The 21180-nt window shown below is 37.7% G+C and overlaps 1 protein-coding gene and 1 long non-coding RNA gene across 3 annotated transcripts; both read left to right on the top strand.

Annotated features, from left to right (window-relative positions):
* Positions 1-7289: 7289 nt before the first annotated feature.
* On the top strand, positions 7290-8774 carry LOC148864095 (uncharacterized). 2 transcript variants are annotated; one of them, XR_016110399.1, is made up of 3 exons: positions 7290-7330; positions 7649-8145; positions 8248-8774. It is a non-coding gene; the product is annotated as an uncharacterized LOC148864095 (long non-coding RNA). The 2 variants fall into 2 exon arrangements; XR_016110400.1 differs by having other exon boundaries at positions 7294-7330; positions 7653-8145.
* A 2845-nt stretch (positions 8775-11619) lies between these two features.
* Positions 11620-13285, top strand: LOC148864094 (uncharacterized). Its single transcript, XM_088976135.1, has one exon. The coding sequence runs from the start codon at positions 11953-11955 to the stop codon at positions 13195-13197; it is 1245 nt and encodes a 414-aa protein (XP_088832261.1). The 5' UTR covers positions 11620-11952; the 3' UTR covers positions 13198-13285.
* Positions 13286-21180: the final 7895 nt, after the last annotated feature.

The raw sequence follows: 21180 nt of genomic DNA, 5'->3' as shown, positions 1-21180 counted from the left end.
CGTTCTGAAAAAAAATTAAAAATTAAGGGATTGTTTGGCGCGTCTTTTTGAGAAGATCTCCTTGTAGCTCTAACATTCAAAAGACACATTGAGCTTTTGACATAAGATCTGAGCAGCCTGAAGACAGTTTGACAGACGCATGTCTTTCTGTGCATCTGCTTGCGTCTTTCCACGCGAGATTAAAACGTGAAAGACGCGGGAAGCTTCATTTGAAAATTCCTAAAATGGGCTTCTCACGTCTTTTCGGTGCACCGTCTTTTGGCGGCTAGATCTTCCACGAGCCAAATGGGAATAAACCGAAAATCGGTCTTCCCAGCTTGTAAATAGTTGAAAGACCGTGTGAAAAGACACGCCAAACAGGTCAAAACCGTTAGACGGTTTGAACAATTCGATTGCCCGAGTTAGTGGTTTGTTGACTAAGTCAATGGTTTTTGGCGAAATAACAGTTATGGGATAAAAAGGAACCAGAGACCTGTTCTCAATTTTTCTGGTCAACCATCCGGTCCAGTCTTGTTTTGAAAACTATGCTTGAAAGAGCCAAGGAATTAGACGAGTTTTCGAGGTGAAAGTGGTGCTAATATGATAATATCAGCAATTTGTGCCTTGGTGGACGTAATAATGACCTACATGGGGGATACAAATTGCATTGTTAAAGATGATATTGTTTGGATGTTTCCAAATGAACCACATAATAAGAACCTCCTAAGTAGACGTAGTAATACTATGCACAAATTTTTGTTTGATAGGATGTTTCTTACAGATGTAGCGCGATCCGATCACTCCTATCTGGCACTCATGTGGCTCCTGGAAAGTACCTGAGATGAAGATGAAGAAGAATCTCCGGGGAGTTTACCCGGTGGGGATACTCCGATGCTTAAGTTAGTATTCTGTAGGAGAAGCAAAAAGGAGATGAAGGCTAAGAGTGCAGATAGCGCGTTCTCATTATACTTGAGAGATTAGAGGTCTCTCAAAAAAAATTTCTCTTCTGCCCTGAGGGATTTTTTAGGGGCACTCACGTCAAGTCGGGCATAACCGCCACTGGGCTCCTGCCATAGCTGTTACTTGCCAGGGCTGCGCAGGTGGCCATTGTGGCATACGTCTCGCCTAGGTGAGTGACAAGTCTCCATAGTGGCAGGCACGCCTTTGCCTGCTGAGAGACGTGGACGCAGACTACTGAAAGGACTGGGACTGCGCCATTAGTAAGGGATATGACGCAGTCTGATCGGTACGGCCTGTCAGTCAGAAGCTTCCTGAGGAGCGCTCATGCGGCTCATTCGCGAGCTATTTTGTAGCGAGCTTGGAACACTCCAAGGTTATCCTTAGTAGAATTGGTCTTTGGGATGACTTGTCTGCTTGGGAGCTCAGACGAGCTAATAACTTTAGCTTGCAAGCTAAAGTTGCCTCAGAGTATTTCTTCAAATGTAGCTCGGGGAACTCGAAGCTCGTGTTGCGGCGAGCTTCTCTTTTTGTGAGCTACAATGTAGCGAGCTGATTTATGGGCCCGTCACTTGGTCGCACCAGGCTACAACGCTTAGCTATCGCTCGTGCTGAGTCAGTGTCCATGTGTCACCGTTTCATGGGTTGGGTCAAATCGTCCTCCATCACTTACCATAGCTTTAGCAAAAAAAACGAAAGAAAGAAATGGACCGGTTTTGGATTGGACCCCGTCCAGTTCAAAATCAATTTAGACAGATTGGATGGACCAACAAGACATTGGATTGGACCAATTCAATCCAAAATATTTATTAGGTTTGATTGGACCTATTGGACTGGATTGGATTAAGTCGATATCTAGTCCATTGATATAAGATAAGCATATAGGTGTCAATTGACTAGGTTTGGATTGAAACCAATCTAAATCAAAACGAATTTGAATAGATTAGACGGTCCAGACATTGAATTGGACTGATCCAAAATATTCATTGGATTGGATTTGACCTAGTCCATTTATAATGGACTCGCATTGAACTGGATCGAATTGGACCAAATCCAGTTCAATTGACACCTCTAATTGCTGCCACATTAACGTCAGGTCATCCAACCATTGCAAGCAACAGTGAGTCATGACAAGAAATTAAATGTTATGGACATTTTGCAAAAAGACTCGACTTTCTTGAGTTCTATGGTGATGCATTTTTTAGCATTATTTTAGATAAATAGCTTACTGAACAAAAGATTATATTGTTTAACCATAAATGCTGAATTGGCATCTATATGACACCATTTTTATGAAAAACAACATGGTCCCAAGCATCCCTTAAATGGATATATTTCTGATCGTTCAATGGTTTTATGATTGTAGAATAAACTTTATTTTATTAATTCATATGTAACTTTGCCTTTTTTTTGTTCGACCAACTTCAAATTAATTGCTATTTATAGTGTTTTTAGCAAGGCTAGATTATAAACAAGTGAAGTTATCTATTGTAAGAACATTATTTTCAATTATACAGTGTAACAAGTCTATGAATTTCATTTAGTTAGGTTTATGGGGTAAGGCCAATTGTATCAATTACCCATAAATTTGGTACTAATTCTAATTTATAAAACCATTAATGTTTGGTTTGATTCTAGATCTATATAAATCACTGGTTTGAATTCAATCATTTATTGAGTGTGGTTTCACCAATATATATGCATAACTGATACAGAGGACAAGGATAAGGATAGCAATAGATGATTACAGTAATTAAATAAAGATAAATAGAGGATAAATACAAAGATAATTAAGATTGTTATGGGTTTATCCTCCAGTGGAATCGTGTATGATACGTTGGTCAACACCCCCTCAAGCTCATGGAAGGTGCAACAACATGAAGCTTGTCACAACTCACAAAGGAAAGTGAAATGGGGGCAGCGATGTGATGATGAACGAAGTGCATGTCGATTTCAATATGTTTCATGCGTGAATGGAACACTTCATTCACAACCAATTGTCATGGTCTCAAGAGGCAAGCCAATTTCAAAGAAGAGAGACTTCAATTACACAAGTGCTTAGTTGTAGCAGAGGCAACACTTCTGTACTCAACTCCTATTCTTGAACGGACCACGGTGGCATGCTTTTTCGAGGCCCATGAGATTAGGTTGGGGCCCATGTAAACACAATAACCTGTCTGGGAACGTCGATCTAGTAGTTTGTAGCAGTCAATGAGGTTTATGAAGAAGGTAAGATGGCTAACCCGAAGCCAATAGTGTGTTTTAAATACCTCAGGATTCTCTTCATAGTGGCCCAGTCATCAGTTGTGGGTTTATGCATGGATTGATAAGCCCGACTGACTGAGTAGGCAAAGTCAGGTCGGGTAAAGCTCAAGTGCTGGAGGGCCCCCACAACTTCGTCTGTATAGGGTGACATCAACAAAAGGAGAGTCATCGATGTGTGACAAGGATGAGATAGGAGTTGCAACAGGTTTGATACCATCAAGTTTAGTGGGCTGAAGGAGGTCGATGATGTACTTTCTTTGGCTAAGGAGCAGTGCAGATTTGGTATGTACAGCTTCCATGCCAAGGGAATAGCTAAGTGGACCAAGCAATTTGATGGCAAGCTACGTTTGGAGTTTTTGAATAATCGATGATACCAAAGCAGGAGAAGAGCCTGTGATGATGATATCATCAACGTAAACAAGGAGAAAGAGCCACATATCATTGTCATGAAGAATAAACAATGAGCTATTAGAAGTTGAGCATATAAATCCCAAGGAGAGAAGATACGAGACGAGCTTGTAAAACCAGGCTCTAGATGCATGCTTGAGCCCATACAATGATCGTTTAAGAAGGCAAACATGGGCAGGTTTGTCCTTGTCAATGAAGCCCGGAGGCTGCTCCATATAAACATGTTCATTTAGATCTTCGTGCAAGAAGGCATTTTGCGCATCCAGCTGTTGAATGTCCCAGCCGCGAGAAACCGCAAGTTTGAGAATCACGCGAATGGTGGTTGGTGGGCTTTGCCACTGGACTGAATGTGTCATGAAAATCTATGCCTTCACACTGATGAAAGCCCTTAGCAATGAGCCTGGCTTTGTAGCAGTCTCTAGAACAATCAGGTCGATGTTTCACACGGAAAACCCACTTACAACCCAAGACGTTGTGGGCTTCAAATCTAGGTCGCAACTCCCAAGTGCCATTGCGTTGCGCCACTGAGGATGCTTGTTAGCTTCAGTAAAACAGGTGGGTTCAGGACTAGAGGTGAAGATTGAATGTTTAAAGGAGTTATGGGCCTGATGTTGGGTTGTAGATTCCAAACGTTTGAGACTGGGTTTGCTGATCCCAAATTTGGATATGATGACCATTGGTGTGTCGAAGCAATTGAGGGTGGGACCTGAGGGACAGTGGAAGGTGGTATGACAGGAGATAGAGTGGGAGATGGAGGCGGCGAATTGCTAGTGACTTGGACAAGAGAAGGCGACTAGGCAGTGAGAGGTGGCAAAGAAGAGGTGGGTCCAATAGGAGGTTGTACAGAGGATGTAGTGATGTCGATGCTGCAGGAAGGTTAACGAAAGAAAATGAACATTCATTGAACAAAACATCCCATGAAATAAAACCAACACATACTTGGTATATGAAGACAGATATAGCCCTTATGGGAATGGCCATAGCCAAGGAAGATGAAGGAGAGAGATCTGAGGTCTAACTTGTTGGAGTTGTACGCTCTGGTGTGTGGGAAACACTTGCACCTGAAAACTCGTAGTTTCCAAGGGAGTGTGAAAATACAACACACGTGTGGGTGTTCTGTTCATGAGGTAAACCACTGTATTAAAGGCCTCCCATCAATATTTGGTTGGGACAGAGGCATGAGTGAGAAGTGATAAGCCATGCTCGACAATATGCCTATGACGTCTTTCGGCCACCCCATTTTGAGCTGGGAGCGTGAGGACATGAGAGCTGATGTAAGATGCCAAGAGAAGCAAAGTAGGAAGAGAGCTTCTGGAATTCGCCACCACCATCGGATTGGAAGCGTTTGATAGAGACCCTCAATTACCTTTCAACCATTGTTTTGAATTGAATAAAAACAGAAAGAGATTCAACCTCATTATTCATGGGGACAAATCCAGGTGTATTTGGAGAATACATCAGTAAAAAGCTATATATTATTTAAAGCCATTAACAGAAGTAACAGGAGCTAGTCCCCATACATTAGAAGCAATTAACTCTAGAGGAGTTAATTGGGTGACAATGACTCTTGCCATAAGCACATGAGCGACAAAAAGATTGTAGGCGAGCACTAGTAACAGGAAGATCATGTTGTTGAAGAATTTTGGAGACTAGAGAGGAGAATGGATGGCCGAATCTCTGATGCCATATATCTACGGTAGCTCTCTCTCCAAGAAAGGCTGAGTGAGGTAGCTTTGGAGAAAGATAATAGAGACCATTTCTATTCTGGCTATGAAGAAGAACCTTTTTGTGTCATTTGGGTTGGTGCCTTTATATAGGCTTTGTTTGGCGTGGGTTTCATGCACCGCATTCGAAATTTCTGGGAGGTCACCTAACCGGTCCGAGATCCCCAGAGATAACTGCTACGCACGTTGACCATCCTTCGGAACACTCGGTACGTGGGCCAACTTCTAAAAAATTTAGGAGTGTCAGGTGGGATATGCATATTGAATTTGTTGGCGAGCACAACTCGCAGGTCGCCTCTTGGACCTCAGTCAAGTTAGCAAGCCCTCGAGGGAGGTCGCTCCTCACGTCGAAGTCACATCGGCCAGTGACAAGATGCTACAAGTTGGCCCTAGATGAGGTGTTCCTAGCCGACCTAAGTTGTGGTCGAAGTTGATAGGTTGGAGCGAAGATAAACCGCGATCTAAGACTCCAAATCATCGCTTAAGTGGTGTCCATATGTCATCCAGTTGTTCTACAATGCCACGTGTCATGATGTGACTGGAGGGTCAAATCCGTCTTCATCATTAAAGAAAGGCAACAATAATGGTAGAGTGGTGACTTTGTACTGTAGTATGTGTTATGAGGGCATTTATAACACATACGCGCCATTAGACACCATCTATAAAAGTGCGAATGAGGTATACCTGATTATGGAATTTTCATTGGACAGAGAATACCCTCATTTTACACTTTGAATGGGAAAAGCATAAATGGCAAATATATCATTCTCACATTTTCATTTACTCTCACTATAATAGAAATAGGAAAACAAACGGTTGTATCTCCCACGATCCAGCAATTTTATCTCCCACAAACTATTTCATGCAATTGAATTCCCACCCTGATTGAAACTATCCACCAACGGTTTGTCTCCCGCAAAGTGAACGTTTCATCTCCCACAAATTGTTCCCTGGAACATCTGAGTACCCTGCAGCGTAATTCGATCAGTAATGTAAAAGATGAAGGGCCCAAATCGATCAGTAATGTAAAAGATGAAGTCCACGAAGACAGATGTATGCTGCTTCAGTGGCGTAAAAGATGTGTAGGAAGACAGAAGTATGTTGCTTAATTTCTATTCTTTCGAACGTATCGGCAAGTATGCTGCTTGCCATCGGAATGTTGCTTAATTTTCAGGGAGCTTGGCCGATTTGGATCGCTCCTCTGACGATACCTCTGTGGATTCTCGGGGTACCTATTTCAAATTTACTCATTTCTTTCTTTCGTCTCGTTCTAAACCAACCACTCTTTTTCATTGATCATTTGCTATGACAACCGGGTTTTATTTCCCTGGCTGTTTCCTGCATTGACCGCACTAGATGTCTATAGAATGTTTGTTGTCATTTAGTACTGTACTCATTAAGAGTTTCTTCTTCAGCTTGGTTTCTTTTGTTATGCGTTCCTGGCTTTTAGTTTTATTATTATACACTTGTTGATTTGGTTTTCTCGAGGTGTTTGTTTCATACAATGGCTTCACTACCTCTTTCTTTTCTACTCGTGACATGAGACCCTGTTTGTATTCCTTGAATGTGTACTCTATTTTAACTTGATTTTTTCTTTTCTAGGTTTTATTTGATGTTTGTATAGAGGAGACCAGTCAAGGCTCTAAGCTGGAATTTACAGAGGACGAGGAAACGCTTATTGCTCGGATGTACAATCTGCTTGGAGACAGGTCGGTCTGATGCCTTTTCCCCATTTCATTAGTTCCTTCGTCCTTTTAATCTTCTGGGTTCTCGCTCTTCCTAAGCTTTTTTTTTTTTTTTTTAATCTAAGATTTCAATATCATTTGATCAGGTGGTCTCTAATCGCTGGGAGAATACCAGGAAGAACAGCGGAAGAGATCGAGAAGTATTGGACTTCTAGGTACTCAACAAGTGAATGAGAGAATCTTTATGGTGTTTTCTCTATGAAAACAATCAATTTTGGGGAGTATTGATGCAGAGTATGCTGCAAGACAGAGGTATGTTGCTTAATTTTCAGGGAGCTTGGATCTTTGGATCTGATAAATGCTACCCATCAAGTATCAGCAAAGGTTGGAATCAACATGCAATTGAAAATTGAAGATTCCATCCTGATCAATTGCTAAAATGTGATCCTGTCAAGGACTCAAACTTCATGGATCTATTTCCTGAACAACCGCATAACTATGATCCATTTTTGGAGTCAAGTTCTGACAGTTGTTCCATAATAGATGATGTTCTTGAAGATATACAATTGAAAGTTGAGAATATTGTTGCTGATCAACCTGAAATTACATTCCTATTGATGTTGTCCGAAGGCAGAGAAAGAGAAGTATTTGCCAGCTTCGGATACAGTGGCTGAGGAGTCTACTGCTATTATTGATGAGATTTCAGCAACCAAAATGCATCCCATGTTTGGTTGGAGCTCCAACGTCCCTTGAGATTTCAGCTACTGATCAAACTCTCACCAATGTTCTACCAGGCTTAAGCCTTGGAGCACCTGGATCAGATTCCAGGCATCATTTACCACTTCAGATTCAAATGACATCAAGAAATTCATCGAACAAGAAGCAAACACCAATTCAAAAGGCAATCAAGATTTTGAAGGATGACAAGGAGAACATTGACAAATAACAATAGCACCTAGAAACTGGAGTCGGGTAGTGGACTGAAAAATGCCAAGTTATTAACTATCATTGCAGAGGAGAAGGAGAACAATGCCAAGTTATTAACTGCATAGAAGGGATTCAGTAGCACGGGTTTAGGAAAGCTGAGGAAGACTCATAAAGAGAAATTGCAGAACAATAATGATAAGGTCAGGAGACATCTATTAGTGGTTCACATTGGCTTTGTTTTTTTGTTTTGGTTTTAATCTTGATATGCATAATTGGCTCACATATTTGTTTGGTAATTGCAGGAACAAGAGTAGCAATAGCAACAGTTTCAAAAGACAAGAACAGCTCTGCAAACTCTAATAGAGAACCGGTTGTCATGGTAGTGGGGTTAAAACTTTGCTTTGCCCCTTAATTTTTTTTTGGTAGTAACATTTTCATGGGACCGTTAAGTGGTTAAGAGTTGCATGTTTTTATTTCCTTGCTCTTTTTTAGTGTTATTAATGTTTAGAAACAATGAAAGGAGATATTTCTGAAATGAGATAGAGAGAGATAGAGAGAGAGGAAGCTTTTCTACAGGATAGTAAATTGAATTGAATGATTTGAATACAATCTCAAATCAGAAAAATTCTAAGTAGTAAGCACTTTTCTTCTTTTTATGGATTGTAAATCAATCAAGAATACCAAGTGTGGAGGACCTACCTGTTCTGTCAGCAAGGAAAGTAACCCCACTGAATTCTATAGGTTTAGTTTTGCTTTAAAATAGTATAAATGTTGGACTGTTCTTCTCATAATCTATTATCAAATTTACAGTTGCCTCGAATTTAACACCATTTGGGTGATTTTGGCACTATATCAATCTGACTGAGAGTAGCCTCACTCAGCTTTCTTTGGGGTAACCTCAATTTCATTGTAACTAACCACTAACCAATAAACCATTTAATATTATCTTATTCTAAATTTTTTTTCGTCATTTTATGAGTTGAAAACAAAAGGTTACTATCTATACTAAAAGGAAAATGTTGTGCAGTCAAGGCCTGAGTGTGCAATAAATGGAATCACTCAGTAACCTCTCTTTTCAATTGTTGTTAAAATTCCCATTATTTGCAAGCATGCCACCACTAAGTAACCTCTCTTTACAATTTTTGAAGTTGATACTATAGAAATATTAAGGGGTTACTAAATTTTGAATCCAACCTTTTAGTTGTTTCTTTAATTACATTACTGTAGGGATTGATGTGTCCAAATTATTCAATTTCAACTGCTTGTGCATCAAGCAACTTTTGTATACTTAATGCTACAAACCATGTTATCAGAGGTGAAGCTATAAGTGGTCCATTTCATTTGGCAGACTTTATTCATTGGAGGTGTTATGCTGGAAATGCCTTTTTATTTTTTCATTTTCTTGTGTTCATTTAAAGTAAATATGATAATAAAATTCTGATGGGGTTACAGTTTGGGCAACTGATGTTAGTTATTGAGGGAATAATTAGAGATGAGAGGGGAAACATTGTTTTGAGCTTTTCAGGACCATCAGGGTTAGAAATTCTTTAAGAGAGAAACTTTAGCAATTCTGTAAGGGCTAAAATTTGACTGCTGTCTATATAGGAATATAAGTTGAGGGAGAATGTTAAGTTGTCGTTAACTGGTTGAAAATTGGGGATGATGTGCCATGGATACTGCACTTTTCTGATTAGACATGCTAGATCTTTGGGATCTAACCTGAACTGCTCATTCATTTGGGTTCCTAGATCAACAAATAGTATGGATGACTCATTAGCTAGGGCTGGTGTGTCTTGGAAATATTTTTGTTGGGGTGAGCCAGGAGCAGGGGGATCACTATACAGATTGAGCATTGTTCTTATTATTAATAAAATTCTATTTTCAGTGTGGTGGCTTTGATGCAGCAGTTATACCTATAGGTATCTGCTATTCTTTTCTTATTCTTGATGTGTACAAGGGTTAAGCTTTGTGAAGAATAGAATCATTATTTTCTTTATGGTGGTTGCCATTGCAGGCTTGGGGGGCTTTGTTGCATGCAGAGCACTTTCACAGAGACATAGTGACCCAACTAAAGGTTCGAGTGAAAACTTATAGTAAACTTTAAGTTAATGTTTGAAACTCGGGAATGTGATATAACTGGGCCAATCCAAAAAGAAAATAAATAAAGAATTTTTTGGTACATAAAAATTTATTTTAAGAATAAATTAATATCCAAGAAGAATCTTATCTACTTATGTGGATTATGGATTCCATCAAAAATTTTCCATAGTTTTTGGCATTTTTAATGTGAGAAATGATTTATGGATAGGATTGTGATGGATTTGTTATGAGAGAGGGAGCTGGTGTCCTGCTTTTAGAAGAACTAAAACATGCTAAGGTACATTTTACCAAGTGTTGTTTTTAGGAATAATTTCATTAGACTAGGTTCCTTGGAGAAGCGCCAGATTGGAGTAGTTAGAGAAGATGTCAATCATGTAACTGCACATGCTACATCAACACAGGCTGATGATTACCGCTTATTCGTTGCTTTGGTTAGAATCTTGAGGTTATGTGAATGCATTTTATTTCTTTCAATTATATAATGAGTTTTCACAATCACCATACGGCATGCTTGGTTATACCTTGATTATTGGAGCCAAGAGTGAACTCAACAAAATCAATATTAGTCACCTACTAGGAGCCGCACGTGTTGTTGAAGCTGTTGCAACAGTACAAGTGAGCAGGTATATGGTTTTTGATATTTCATTCTTAAAACTAATGAAAGTGCCCTTGCAGTTTACATCACACCAAATACTTTAATTTATATGATGGGCTTAATGGATATATGAGTTAACCTCTATTTTTGTTAATTTGAAAATGTCCTTATTTGCCACAAAACAATATTAAAGATTTCTCTTTTACTTGAACGGTTGAACCTCTACTTACTAGTATCAGCAAAAGTGCCAATAAACACTTACTTTTTGGGGAAGCTCCAAAATGAAACTTCCTGAAACATGAAAGACCCATAGAAGATACGCATAATGAGAGTTTTGGTGATGAAATGCATATATGACAACTTTGCTCAATAAACACAACGGAACCAAATACATACTTAATTTAAGATTTCCATAAATGCCACACAACCACCGTTATCTCCTCAAAAGTTGAATGGGTCTCCAAATTCCTTCACACTAGACATCAAGAGCCAGTAAAACAGCCATTCAATTAAAGGCCCATCAATATCTTGAGATCTAAGAGATAAATTTGAAACAAATGTTCCAAGAACTCTTCCTTAGAGCATATGGATATGGGCAGGAAGAACCGACACTTGTCTTTATTGCATAAGTTCTTCATAATTATATTATAAATATCATCATCTTGTAATTATCACATATACATTCTTAGCGGTTAATCCAATAATCGGATCGTCGTCATCATCATTATCATCGTCCGCATATGACGAGCTATTAAATCCGAATTCATAATGGGATGTGGTATCAGGTTGTTTGGTGCGCCACGTGGACCAATGGGACACATGATCATTGCAGAAGCGTACTATTCACAGATCCACAGTCACAGTTCTGCCATGGAGGGCATCTTTTGTAATTGTTATGAAAATCTGGTGGCATTTTATAGAACACGCTTCGCAACTACTAGGTAGTGCGTAGTGGGCAACTGGGCATTGATAGCATGCATTAGGACTATACCACTTCCCTGATCAAGGTTGCAACGTGTTCAATTTTCATTGCCCTAGAAAAATTGAGATGTCTTATCTCTCTCTCTCTCTCTGCTGCTGGAGTTGAGCGTGGATTCTGAAAAGTGATAGCGAAGAGCACGAAATTTCTGCTTCCCTTCTCAGAGACTTCTGATCAAAGATCAATTGTAATTGCCTATAATTGGTATTTTGGTTTTTACAGAAAAAAGTTCTCTTTTCTGAAAGACAAAGGGTTTGTCTCTGCTCTATTTCATGGGGAACCTAATCTTCGTCTGACGATTCGAACTCGTCTCTGAAACGAGTAGTTTTGGAAATGGAGAATCTGAGGAGCAAGTATCCTTCTCTCCCTCCGAACTATGTCACGCTCAAACAGCTCCAGGAGCGGAGGCTCAAGGAGCTGCAGAAGGAGGAAGAAGAAGATGCAGCGAGGACAGCTCTGGAGCAGAAGAGGGGCGAGGAAGATGAGATGATGCAGAAAGGAAAGAAAAATGAAGGACAGACCATGGTAATGCAGAGACGAAAGGACAAAGAGAAGAGAGTTAGTATTCAAGCATCTGACTGGTCGGAGAGTCGCCGGAGAGAAGGACAGAAGCGGTTGAGTCGAGGAAGAGAAGAGGCTGTGGTGATTGGAGGAGGAAATGCTTCCGATGGGAAAGAAAGGTTGAAGATCAAGCAAGAAAAAGAAGAAGAAGAAGCGCTAAAGCAGAAGGGGGAAGAAGAGTGGAGGCCTAAAGCATCGTATCGCCTGGAGAGGGCAAATGGATGGGAATTTCGCCGGCGAGGAGGGAACCGATTGAATCGGGAAAGAGTGGTGGTTTCTGATCGGAAACAATGGCTGCAGCGTAAGGAGGAAGAAGGAGAGCGAAGGCTTCAAGAAGATAATCTCAAAGAAGAACCAGAGGTGCAGAAAGGGCGGCAGGAAGAAGAGAGGAACGTTAAAGCTTTTGATCGGCCGGAGGAGAGGCGAAATGGGCAAGGAGAGATCGGTTTAGAGACGAAGAATCCAGAAGGGGAAGTGGAAGAAGAGAACTATGATCAGAAAGAAAAGATAAACGAATCGAAGAAGTCAGTGAAAAAGAATAAGAGGAAGAAAACGAAGGTAAAAGCGGGAGAAACCCAAACAGGAAAGATAGCAGGGGCGTCGCCGGAAAAAGTAAGGGAAGAGGAAATTCCGACAATGCCGATGGAAAATCCGAACGAAGAGAGGAGGACCGATGGAGGATTTCATGGAATCAAAGGAAGAGCTGAGAATTTCAAGGGTTCGGTGGATGAGAAGGTGGAGATTGAAGGGAAATTTGGAGACCTTGCGCTAGTTGACGATGATGAGAAGAAAGTAGTTGATCCGGTGGGTGCGAAAGCTGTAAATGGAAATAGATCAAGGAGAGAGATGAATGGTGGTGATGGTTCAAGGTTCAGGAGATGGAAAAGGTTGGGTGGTGGTGGCGGAGGGAAGGCGGGAGATGGTGGTGTTATGGTATGGGTAAAAAAAGGAGAGGTTTCCGATGGGATTCCGGCGAGGTCAGGGAGGAGCTCTCGTGGTCGTGCCGGGCGATTTTAATCAGATGAGTAAAATCATTATTTTTTATTAAATGTCCTTTACTCTTGTCAAAACAATCATAGATGAATAAATCATTATTTTCCATCCCCGATTGAGTATCCGAACTTAAAAAACGTGCTAATTTTGTATGTACGGGTTAAGTAGTATTTAAAAAGATATAAATGTTTTTTTTCGGACTACGTTTGGTTGCAATGCAAACGCAAATATATACATTACATATTTATTCATTTTTTTAGTTAACGAATGTAAATACGGTTCATATTTTAAAATATTTTTGCATTTATCTGGTTTATTTGAAATCGGTATAAAAGTATGGGTCTATCATTAAATGCTTCAAATATCATATGCTTTAATAACTTAATTTCGGTCAAAAAGTTAATTATCAAGAGAACATAAAATTGTATCCAAAAGTGTCAAATAATGCAATGCTCTCTTTTCATAGTACAAAAGTATCAAATAATGCATTTTTCTCTGATAATCATTACTTTTTTATGCATCAAATAAACGCTGTAAATGCGAATTGGAGTACATAAATACTCTGATTTGGTGTTTGTATCCCAAACAAATGGAGCCTTAAGTTTTATCTAATTTTCCTTATCGATCATTCAATCATTGACAAGAAAATGCAATGTTTTCAAACTGACGTTGATCCAACCGGTTGAATCGTCACCCAACCAGGATTTTGGGTCTGGTCTAGTCAAGACCTACCAGACACAATAAAAAACCGTTGACTTGGTTGGTTCAACCATTGATCCGCTCGATCCAATGATCGGGTCGCTAGTTGCACACTCGATGCATGCAAAATTTTCAGAGGCCATAACTTTGCAATCTGATGTCTGATTGGAGTGATTTTTTTTTTTATTTTGGGCAACTTTTCAAGATCTATTTATCCCAAGGAGTCGTCCATGCTATTTTTGTGGAAAAAACCCTTTTTGGGCCTCAAATTGCAATTGTTAATATTTCTATAAATAAAAAATAAAAACTAAATTAAAAACATAAATTAACTATAAAATAATACATTTAACATATCTAAATCCTATTTATACATTATTTTTCGCTAAAATATATATTTACATGCACACACACACATACATATATGCATTGACATAGCACAGACTGAACCGTTTGACCCCACCAATCAATTTGGTGACTCGCTACCCAAATGCAAAAAACAATTCAGACTCCAGGCTAGTTTTTAAAGTATTGAAAAAATGAACAATCCCAAATCATTGCCTCTTTTATTCAAGAAAGTTGGGGTCACTAGAATGCCCATTGAGACATGACCCCAACTTTCTTGAATAAAAGAGGCAAGGATTTGACACTGTTCATTTTTTGTCAACATTTGGATGGTTGATAAAGAGAATTAAATAACACTTAAAGGGCATTTGTGTCTTTTTGAATGGGACTGATTTATAACAAGTATTGGATTGACATGTTTTGAAAATTCGGGTATTGAATTCTCACATTTTAAAGTTTGGGGGACCAAGGTACTAATGGGGAATTTTCCCAATACAAAACACAAATGCATGCCTATGTGTGAGCTACTAAGCTAGAAGTTTAGGGCTCGGAGGAATGCTGGTAGTATGTGAGAGTACTCTTGTTCTCATCCAAATTGTCGTGGAAGGAGACACTCTTTTGGGTTTGATGATCATGGTTGTGACTTCGTCGTGGTGGTCAATTATTTCTGAAGGAGGTCAATCCACCCTTCAATTACGCTTCAACACGTGACAGTTTGGACCATCATTGGCAAGTAGACCTAGAATTTCTAAGTAACAATCGATCTTCAAATTGGGATCTTCTGCCAACAAAACATGTTCCAACCCTCTACCAACATCATCTCACACTGTACATCTTAACTTGAGGTTGGGACTCACCATAAAAGTGGGACTTGCCATGTATGAGATCTGCTGTGTGAGATGATGTTGGTATAGGGTTGGAACCAATGTTTTAAAAATTGACCCAGAGGCTGAACTGTTTTTGCCTTTGGGTTGCGGGTCACCAATTTGACCGGCTGGGTCAAACTATTCAGACCATGCCACGTTAGCATATATATATATATGCGTGTGTATCGGTGTATATATGTATTTATATGTGTATAAATATATATTTAGCAATAAATAATTTATAAATATGTTATATGTATTATTTTATATTTAATATATGTTCTTAATTTTTTATTTATAAAAATATTAAAAATTTTAATTTGAGACCAAAAAAGGGGGTTTTTGCGAAAAAAATGGCGGGGCAAGGCGCCTACAACCATTAGGATGCATAGATCTCAAAAAAGCTACAAAAAAAAAAAATCACCCCAATCAGACATCAGAATGCAAAGTTATGGCCTTTAAAAGTTTTGCATGCATTGAGTGTGCAACTTGTGGCTTGGTCACTGGGTCAAACGGTTTTTGACCAAGTCAACAATTTTTTACCATCTAATGGGTCTTAACTGAATCGGGCCTGGAATTCTAGCTGGGTGACAGTTCGAGTGGCTTGACCAACTGGGTCAACAATGAGTTGAAAACATTAGTTGGAACATGTTTTGTTGGTAGGTGGTTTAGTCTCCCAATCTTCAACCTAGAATGAGCTCAAGAATGTACTCCTGACTTGGTTTCCCAATTCTCACCTCTAACTTGGTCCATCTGACCCGAGCTATCTCTAACCTGAAGGAGACACTCCCAACCTCAGTCTACCTCCAACTTGCAAGACGAACTCGCTCTTATCTCTGACGTCAAGAAAGAAGGGCCAACATGCGCCTTATAGGGTTGTTCATGGGTCGTGTTGGGTCGGTTTACTAGTTTTTTTTTTTTCAACTAACCTGACCTGGTCGGGTTACCTAAAAATTAAATCGAAACCAACCCTCTATTAAGCAAAACCGACCTAGTCAGTTTAGGTCGATTTGGATCGGTTTTGGTTTAAATATATACATTTCTGAAAATATATATATATATATATATATAATTTCAATGAGAATATATTTATAGATAACTCAATTCGGTTCGATTTCGATTTTTATGTGTGAAAACCAAAACCGAATCGAATTATCGGTTTATACATCTCTTCAACCCGAAACCAATCAATGATGAAAAAAACGGTCAAATCAGATTGGATCGGATCAAATTGATCGATTTAGTCGGTTTGAATTTATTTGTGAACAATACTAACGCCTTATACAAGAATAAATGCTCACTTGGCAGTGCTGATATTCCACCTCCCCGCGAAACGTGTCCAAAGAATGGTAGGCATCCTCCCATCAATCACCTAGACGTGCCCACTAAGACCAATCGCTTAGCTTGCCCTTCATGTCACGTTCCAGCTGAGCCACGACTCACGAATACTATATAAATGTACGCTATCACTGCCTTGGACCACCTATTGCATTCAGATTCCTCCTCTTGGTTTCTATAACATACACTCGGGCCCTCTGAATTGATGTTTTTGAAGTTACTACTACAAGAGCCCACACCTGAGTTTAAGGTCACCATTTTCAATAGGGATTAAGGCGATGTTTGGTATCAATGTCATTTTTTAAGAAAATTGTATTATATCAGAGAAAGTGGTGTCTCAAAGAACACATTTTTGTTTGGTATTTTTTTTTAAAAAAAATGTTGCTCCAAATCATGTTTTGGAAATTGGGAAAGTGTAGTATGGAGCAATGTCAAATTCAATGTTTTCTAAACAATGATGAATTGCTGCTAGTGATGCAATTATGTGGCATCATCTTAGACATTGGATAATATAGATCAATGTTAAAAATGTTACTGCCAACACTGATACCAAACAAAGCCAGTATTGTTTCCTCATAAAATACTTACGTGGCAACATCTATTTCAAACAAAAAATAAGCACCATTCTCTGAAAAAACAATGCTTACAACTCCACATACCGAACACCATTTTTATAAGAAAATGGTGTGATATTCCCAATAACAATATCAAATACCTACTGAGACTTTTGATATTCATCAACTTCATGTATGTCTTAGGGGAAGAATTCAAACAGATAGGGCAAGAATCGAATACTAGCTTAACATAAATGCATTTGCACTATTACGGGTTGAACTTAAAGATGAAAATGGATTTTTAGTTTTAATCGTTTATTTGTTTGATATGTAGGTGTTATTCAATGGAAGGAGAGTTGTCAACATAGGGCGGTGGTGACAGTGTACAAGGAGAGGAGATCACTAGCATTCTTCTTGTGCCCGAAAGAAGAAAGTATCTCAATTTCACATAGTCGGATTCCCGTAATTTACGCCGAAGCAGTACAAAACCAACCCTAGAACACTCCAAAGCTTTACACCGTGGTTTCTATCTCACAAACTATGTTTTATATTTTTAAGAAAATGACATATTTTAAAATTTTAATGAATAATTAAGGATATTTTTGTCTTTTACATTTTATCACTTAACTTTTAAAAGTTGGATAAATTTCTTAAATTGTTCTTTTGATTTAAATGATTGATTAAATATACCATTACCGTTTGAATATTATCTAATGGTACTCCTACTGTTTCTACAATTAACTAATTTTACTCTTACGGTTAGCATCCGTTAATATTCCCTCATTTCAGCAGCAGCAAACCAAGCTAGCTCCGTATTAACCAACGGCAAACTGAGCCAATATTCCTTCCACGTTGATATTTGATGAAAAACCCAAAGTTCCTTGCAGCCAGAAGTGGATCAAGTGTTGTTTTATGGCCATAAAAATGACCATCCGTTATGAACTCTCAGATGGTATTTTATAGCCAATGATCTGTGTCTTGGTCGGATGAAGTTTTCGGGGTTGTCAGGATGAAATTAACCGCCGATGTCTACAGGAGTAATCCCTAGTAGAATTGTCCCCATCCGCTCTTCTGTCTTGGTTGCATTTATCCACATGACGTGGTTGAAAGGATAAGATAGGGCCGTAGAGGTGACACAGTGCTGACATGGCTGAGGAGATAAGCTGGGTTGTGGAGGTGACGCGACGTCGATGTTGCCGAAGAGATAAGGCAGCCACATAGGCGACATGTGGCATCCGAAGCCAACTCAATCATAACCTGAACATTGGTGTTCGAGACTCGATAGAGGGCTACCTTGTACCTGTACAAGTTCCAAAGCACCAACACAACACCAACCCTCTCTCTCTCTCTCTCCATCTTCTTCCCCTTCATTCTCTCTCCCTCTCTCCCTTTCCTTCTTCGTTCTCTCTTCCTCTCTCCCATGTTTCATCACCATGCACTAGCAAATCTCTCCACCTTTGGCCTCTCTCTCTCTCTCTCTCTCTCTCTCTCTCACTCACACACACATGTGGACCCCTCCATCTCAAATCAAGAACCTAGATTTGGACCTGGGTGGTGAAGATAGACTAAGGAAGATGAAGAAGAACAAGAGGAGCTTCCAATTTAACCCAAGGGCAAAGCAGACATTTCATCACTTTTGTCAATATTTAACGGCAATGGTAATTTTCCGAAACAATAGGGGTAGCATTAGACAATAGTTAAACAATAGGGTATACTTAGTCAATTAGCTAATTCATAAGGGTAGTTGAAGAAATTAACCCTTGAATATATATATATAGATATAGATATAGATATAGATAGATAGATAGATAGATAGATAGATATATATATATATATATATATATATATATATATATATATGAATAAATTTCTTCATATTAATTACTTGAATTATTAACAAAAGTAACAATATGATTAAAAATAAATTTGAATGCTTGTAGTAATGTGTGTGTGCATTGCACGTGGAAATTTTAAATTACAATAACAAATACAATTATTATTATTAGTATTATTATTAAATTTTGTATTCCATTTGTCATAAATAAAAATATTTTTTATTTTAAAAATTATTTTATTTAATATGATGAATATATAACATTAGAATATTCTCAAATGTTTTTGACAAAATTTTGTATTTTTTCATTTTTTGTATACTATCTTTTTTAAATATTTATTATTCAATTATGACGTCGTGATTTTCTTTAAAATGTTGGATCATTGACCCACCACGTAGATAAGAAAATAGCTTTGGATCAGTTTTAAATTATATATTTCATTTGCATTATATAAATATTTTTTAATTAGCACACTTAATTTGTGTTTGACATAATAAATATATAATTTTTTATATATTCTTTTGATTACTTGTATTTTTTTTATCTTGATAAAAATTTATTGTCTAACTATCATATCATCGATTGATTATTTTGATCCAACCCACTAACCCACCACCCAAAAAAGAAAATGATTGATTTCTAGGATTACATTGAATTTTGTATTACATTTCCATCTTTGATAAAATTATCTCTTATGTTTAATACTTATTTTTATTATTTTACCAAAAACTACTTATTTTTGTTCATTATACTGAATGCATAATATTGGAGATGCGCCCAATATTTTATTTTTTATAAAAATATAACATTAGATATGTGCCCAAATTTTCTCTATTTTTTTTTTTTTGTGTTTCTTTGTATTTTCTATTTTAAAAAATTTTATTATTTGACTATGGCATCATTTCATCTCTAGGTTGATTGTAAATTTGGCATTCTATTTTCATCATTAATAAAAATACTTCTTACATTCCATACTTATTTTTTCTTAATATAATGAATATACAATATTAGAGATATATCCAATTCTTATTAATTTTTGTATTATATGTTTTATTTTATTATTATTTAATTATGATATTATTTATTAACCCGTTTAATCCCAAATGTTTAAATTGCTTACCCACCACTGGGAGGGAAGAAAATGATTTTTTTTCAAAATATTTTTTTATACTACTAAAATTAAAGAAGAATCAAAAGAACACCCAAAGAAAAATAAAAAAGATGGAAACAAAAGAAAGAAAAGGCTGTATAAATGCATATGCCAAGTAGGAAGTGAACGAAGATTCCGTTCCAACAAGAGGTGGAAGTACGCCTTCTTCAATAATCCAGGCTATCCAGCTTGAATAAAATGAAGAGATTTTACGAACTTCAGGCTTTACAAAAAGCAATTCAAATTTTAAATTATTATTTACATAAAATTACCAGATCCAATTATCCCAATTATTTATTGAGACCGTTTTAGGTCTATGGCTTTGGGTAGAAAAGTTGACTATTTTGTGTGTGTGTGTGTGTGGTGTTTTTTTTTTTTTTGGAAAATGTATGTGGGACTCACTAAAAAGATATACCCTTAAAAGATTACCAAGTTGCAGTATTAATGAACAATCATCTAGTGGCTGAAACTTGAAAAACAAAAATTGTTATGACATGGTTGCAAGCATTGGATTATTGATTTATTGAATAAGGTTTTATTTAAAATTGATCCATTATAGCCCATTAAAAAGGGTTTTAAAGCGCTCATTTGATTTATTGGATAAGGTTTTATTTAAAATTGATCCATTATAGCCCATTAAAAAGGGTTTTAAAGCGCTCATTTGATTTATTGGATAAGGTTTTATTTAAAATGGACTCACTATAGCTTATCAAATAGGTTTATAAAACAAAAGGTCCAAAAACCTTCATTTGGACAGAAGGGTAATATTGGCAATAGAGGAACAAAATGGTCACCTTACCCAAGAAAATGGGTGAGGCAAAAGAGCATGGGTAAGTTGGAGTGTCTCATTTACCCGAATAAATTTTAACAAAAAGAACATGGGTCAATAAACTTACCTACGTAAATTTTATTTGGGAAACATTTACTTGGATAAATGAATTTAACCAATTAAGTAAAATAGCTGTAAACAAACGAGGCCTATGTTTTACCTTGATTAAGTAATGGGTTCGGAATCCCTATCCACACATGATAATTAGACGTAGCAGACATCTCTCTCTCTCTCTCACACACACACACACAGTCACACTCACATTGTATGGGTGGGGTTGAATTAAGGACCAACCCTAAACATGAACCTAAGGCCTAGAGCCAGATAAGATCAAAGCCCAAGTTTGCCATATTTTTTAATTTTTATTTTAAATAAAAATCATCACTATCACTTT

The sequence above is a fragment of the Nelumbo lutea genome, chromosome 3 (assembly GCF_056320005.1).
Source record: "Nelumbo lutea isolate HS-2025 chromosome 3, American lotus-T2T, whole genome shotgun sequence".
NCBI classification, from domain to species: domain Eukaryota; kingdom Viridiplantae; phylum Streptophyta; class Magnoliopsida; order Proteales; family Nelumbonaceae; genus Nelumbo; species Nelumbo lutea.
The sequence above is the reverse complement of the archived record's forward strand: the minus strand, read 5'-3'. Positions and strand labels throughout refer to the sequence as shown.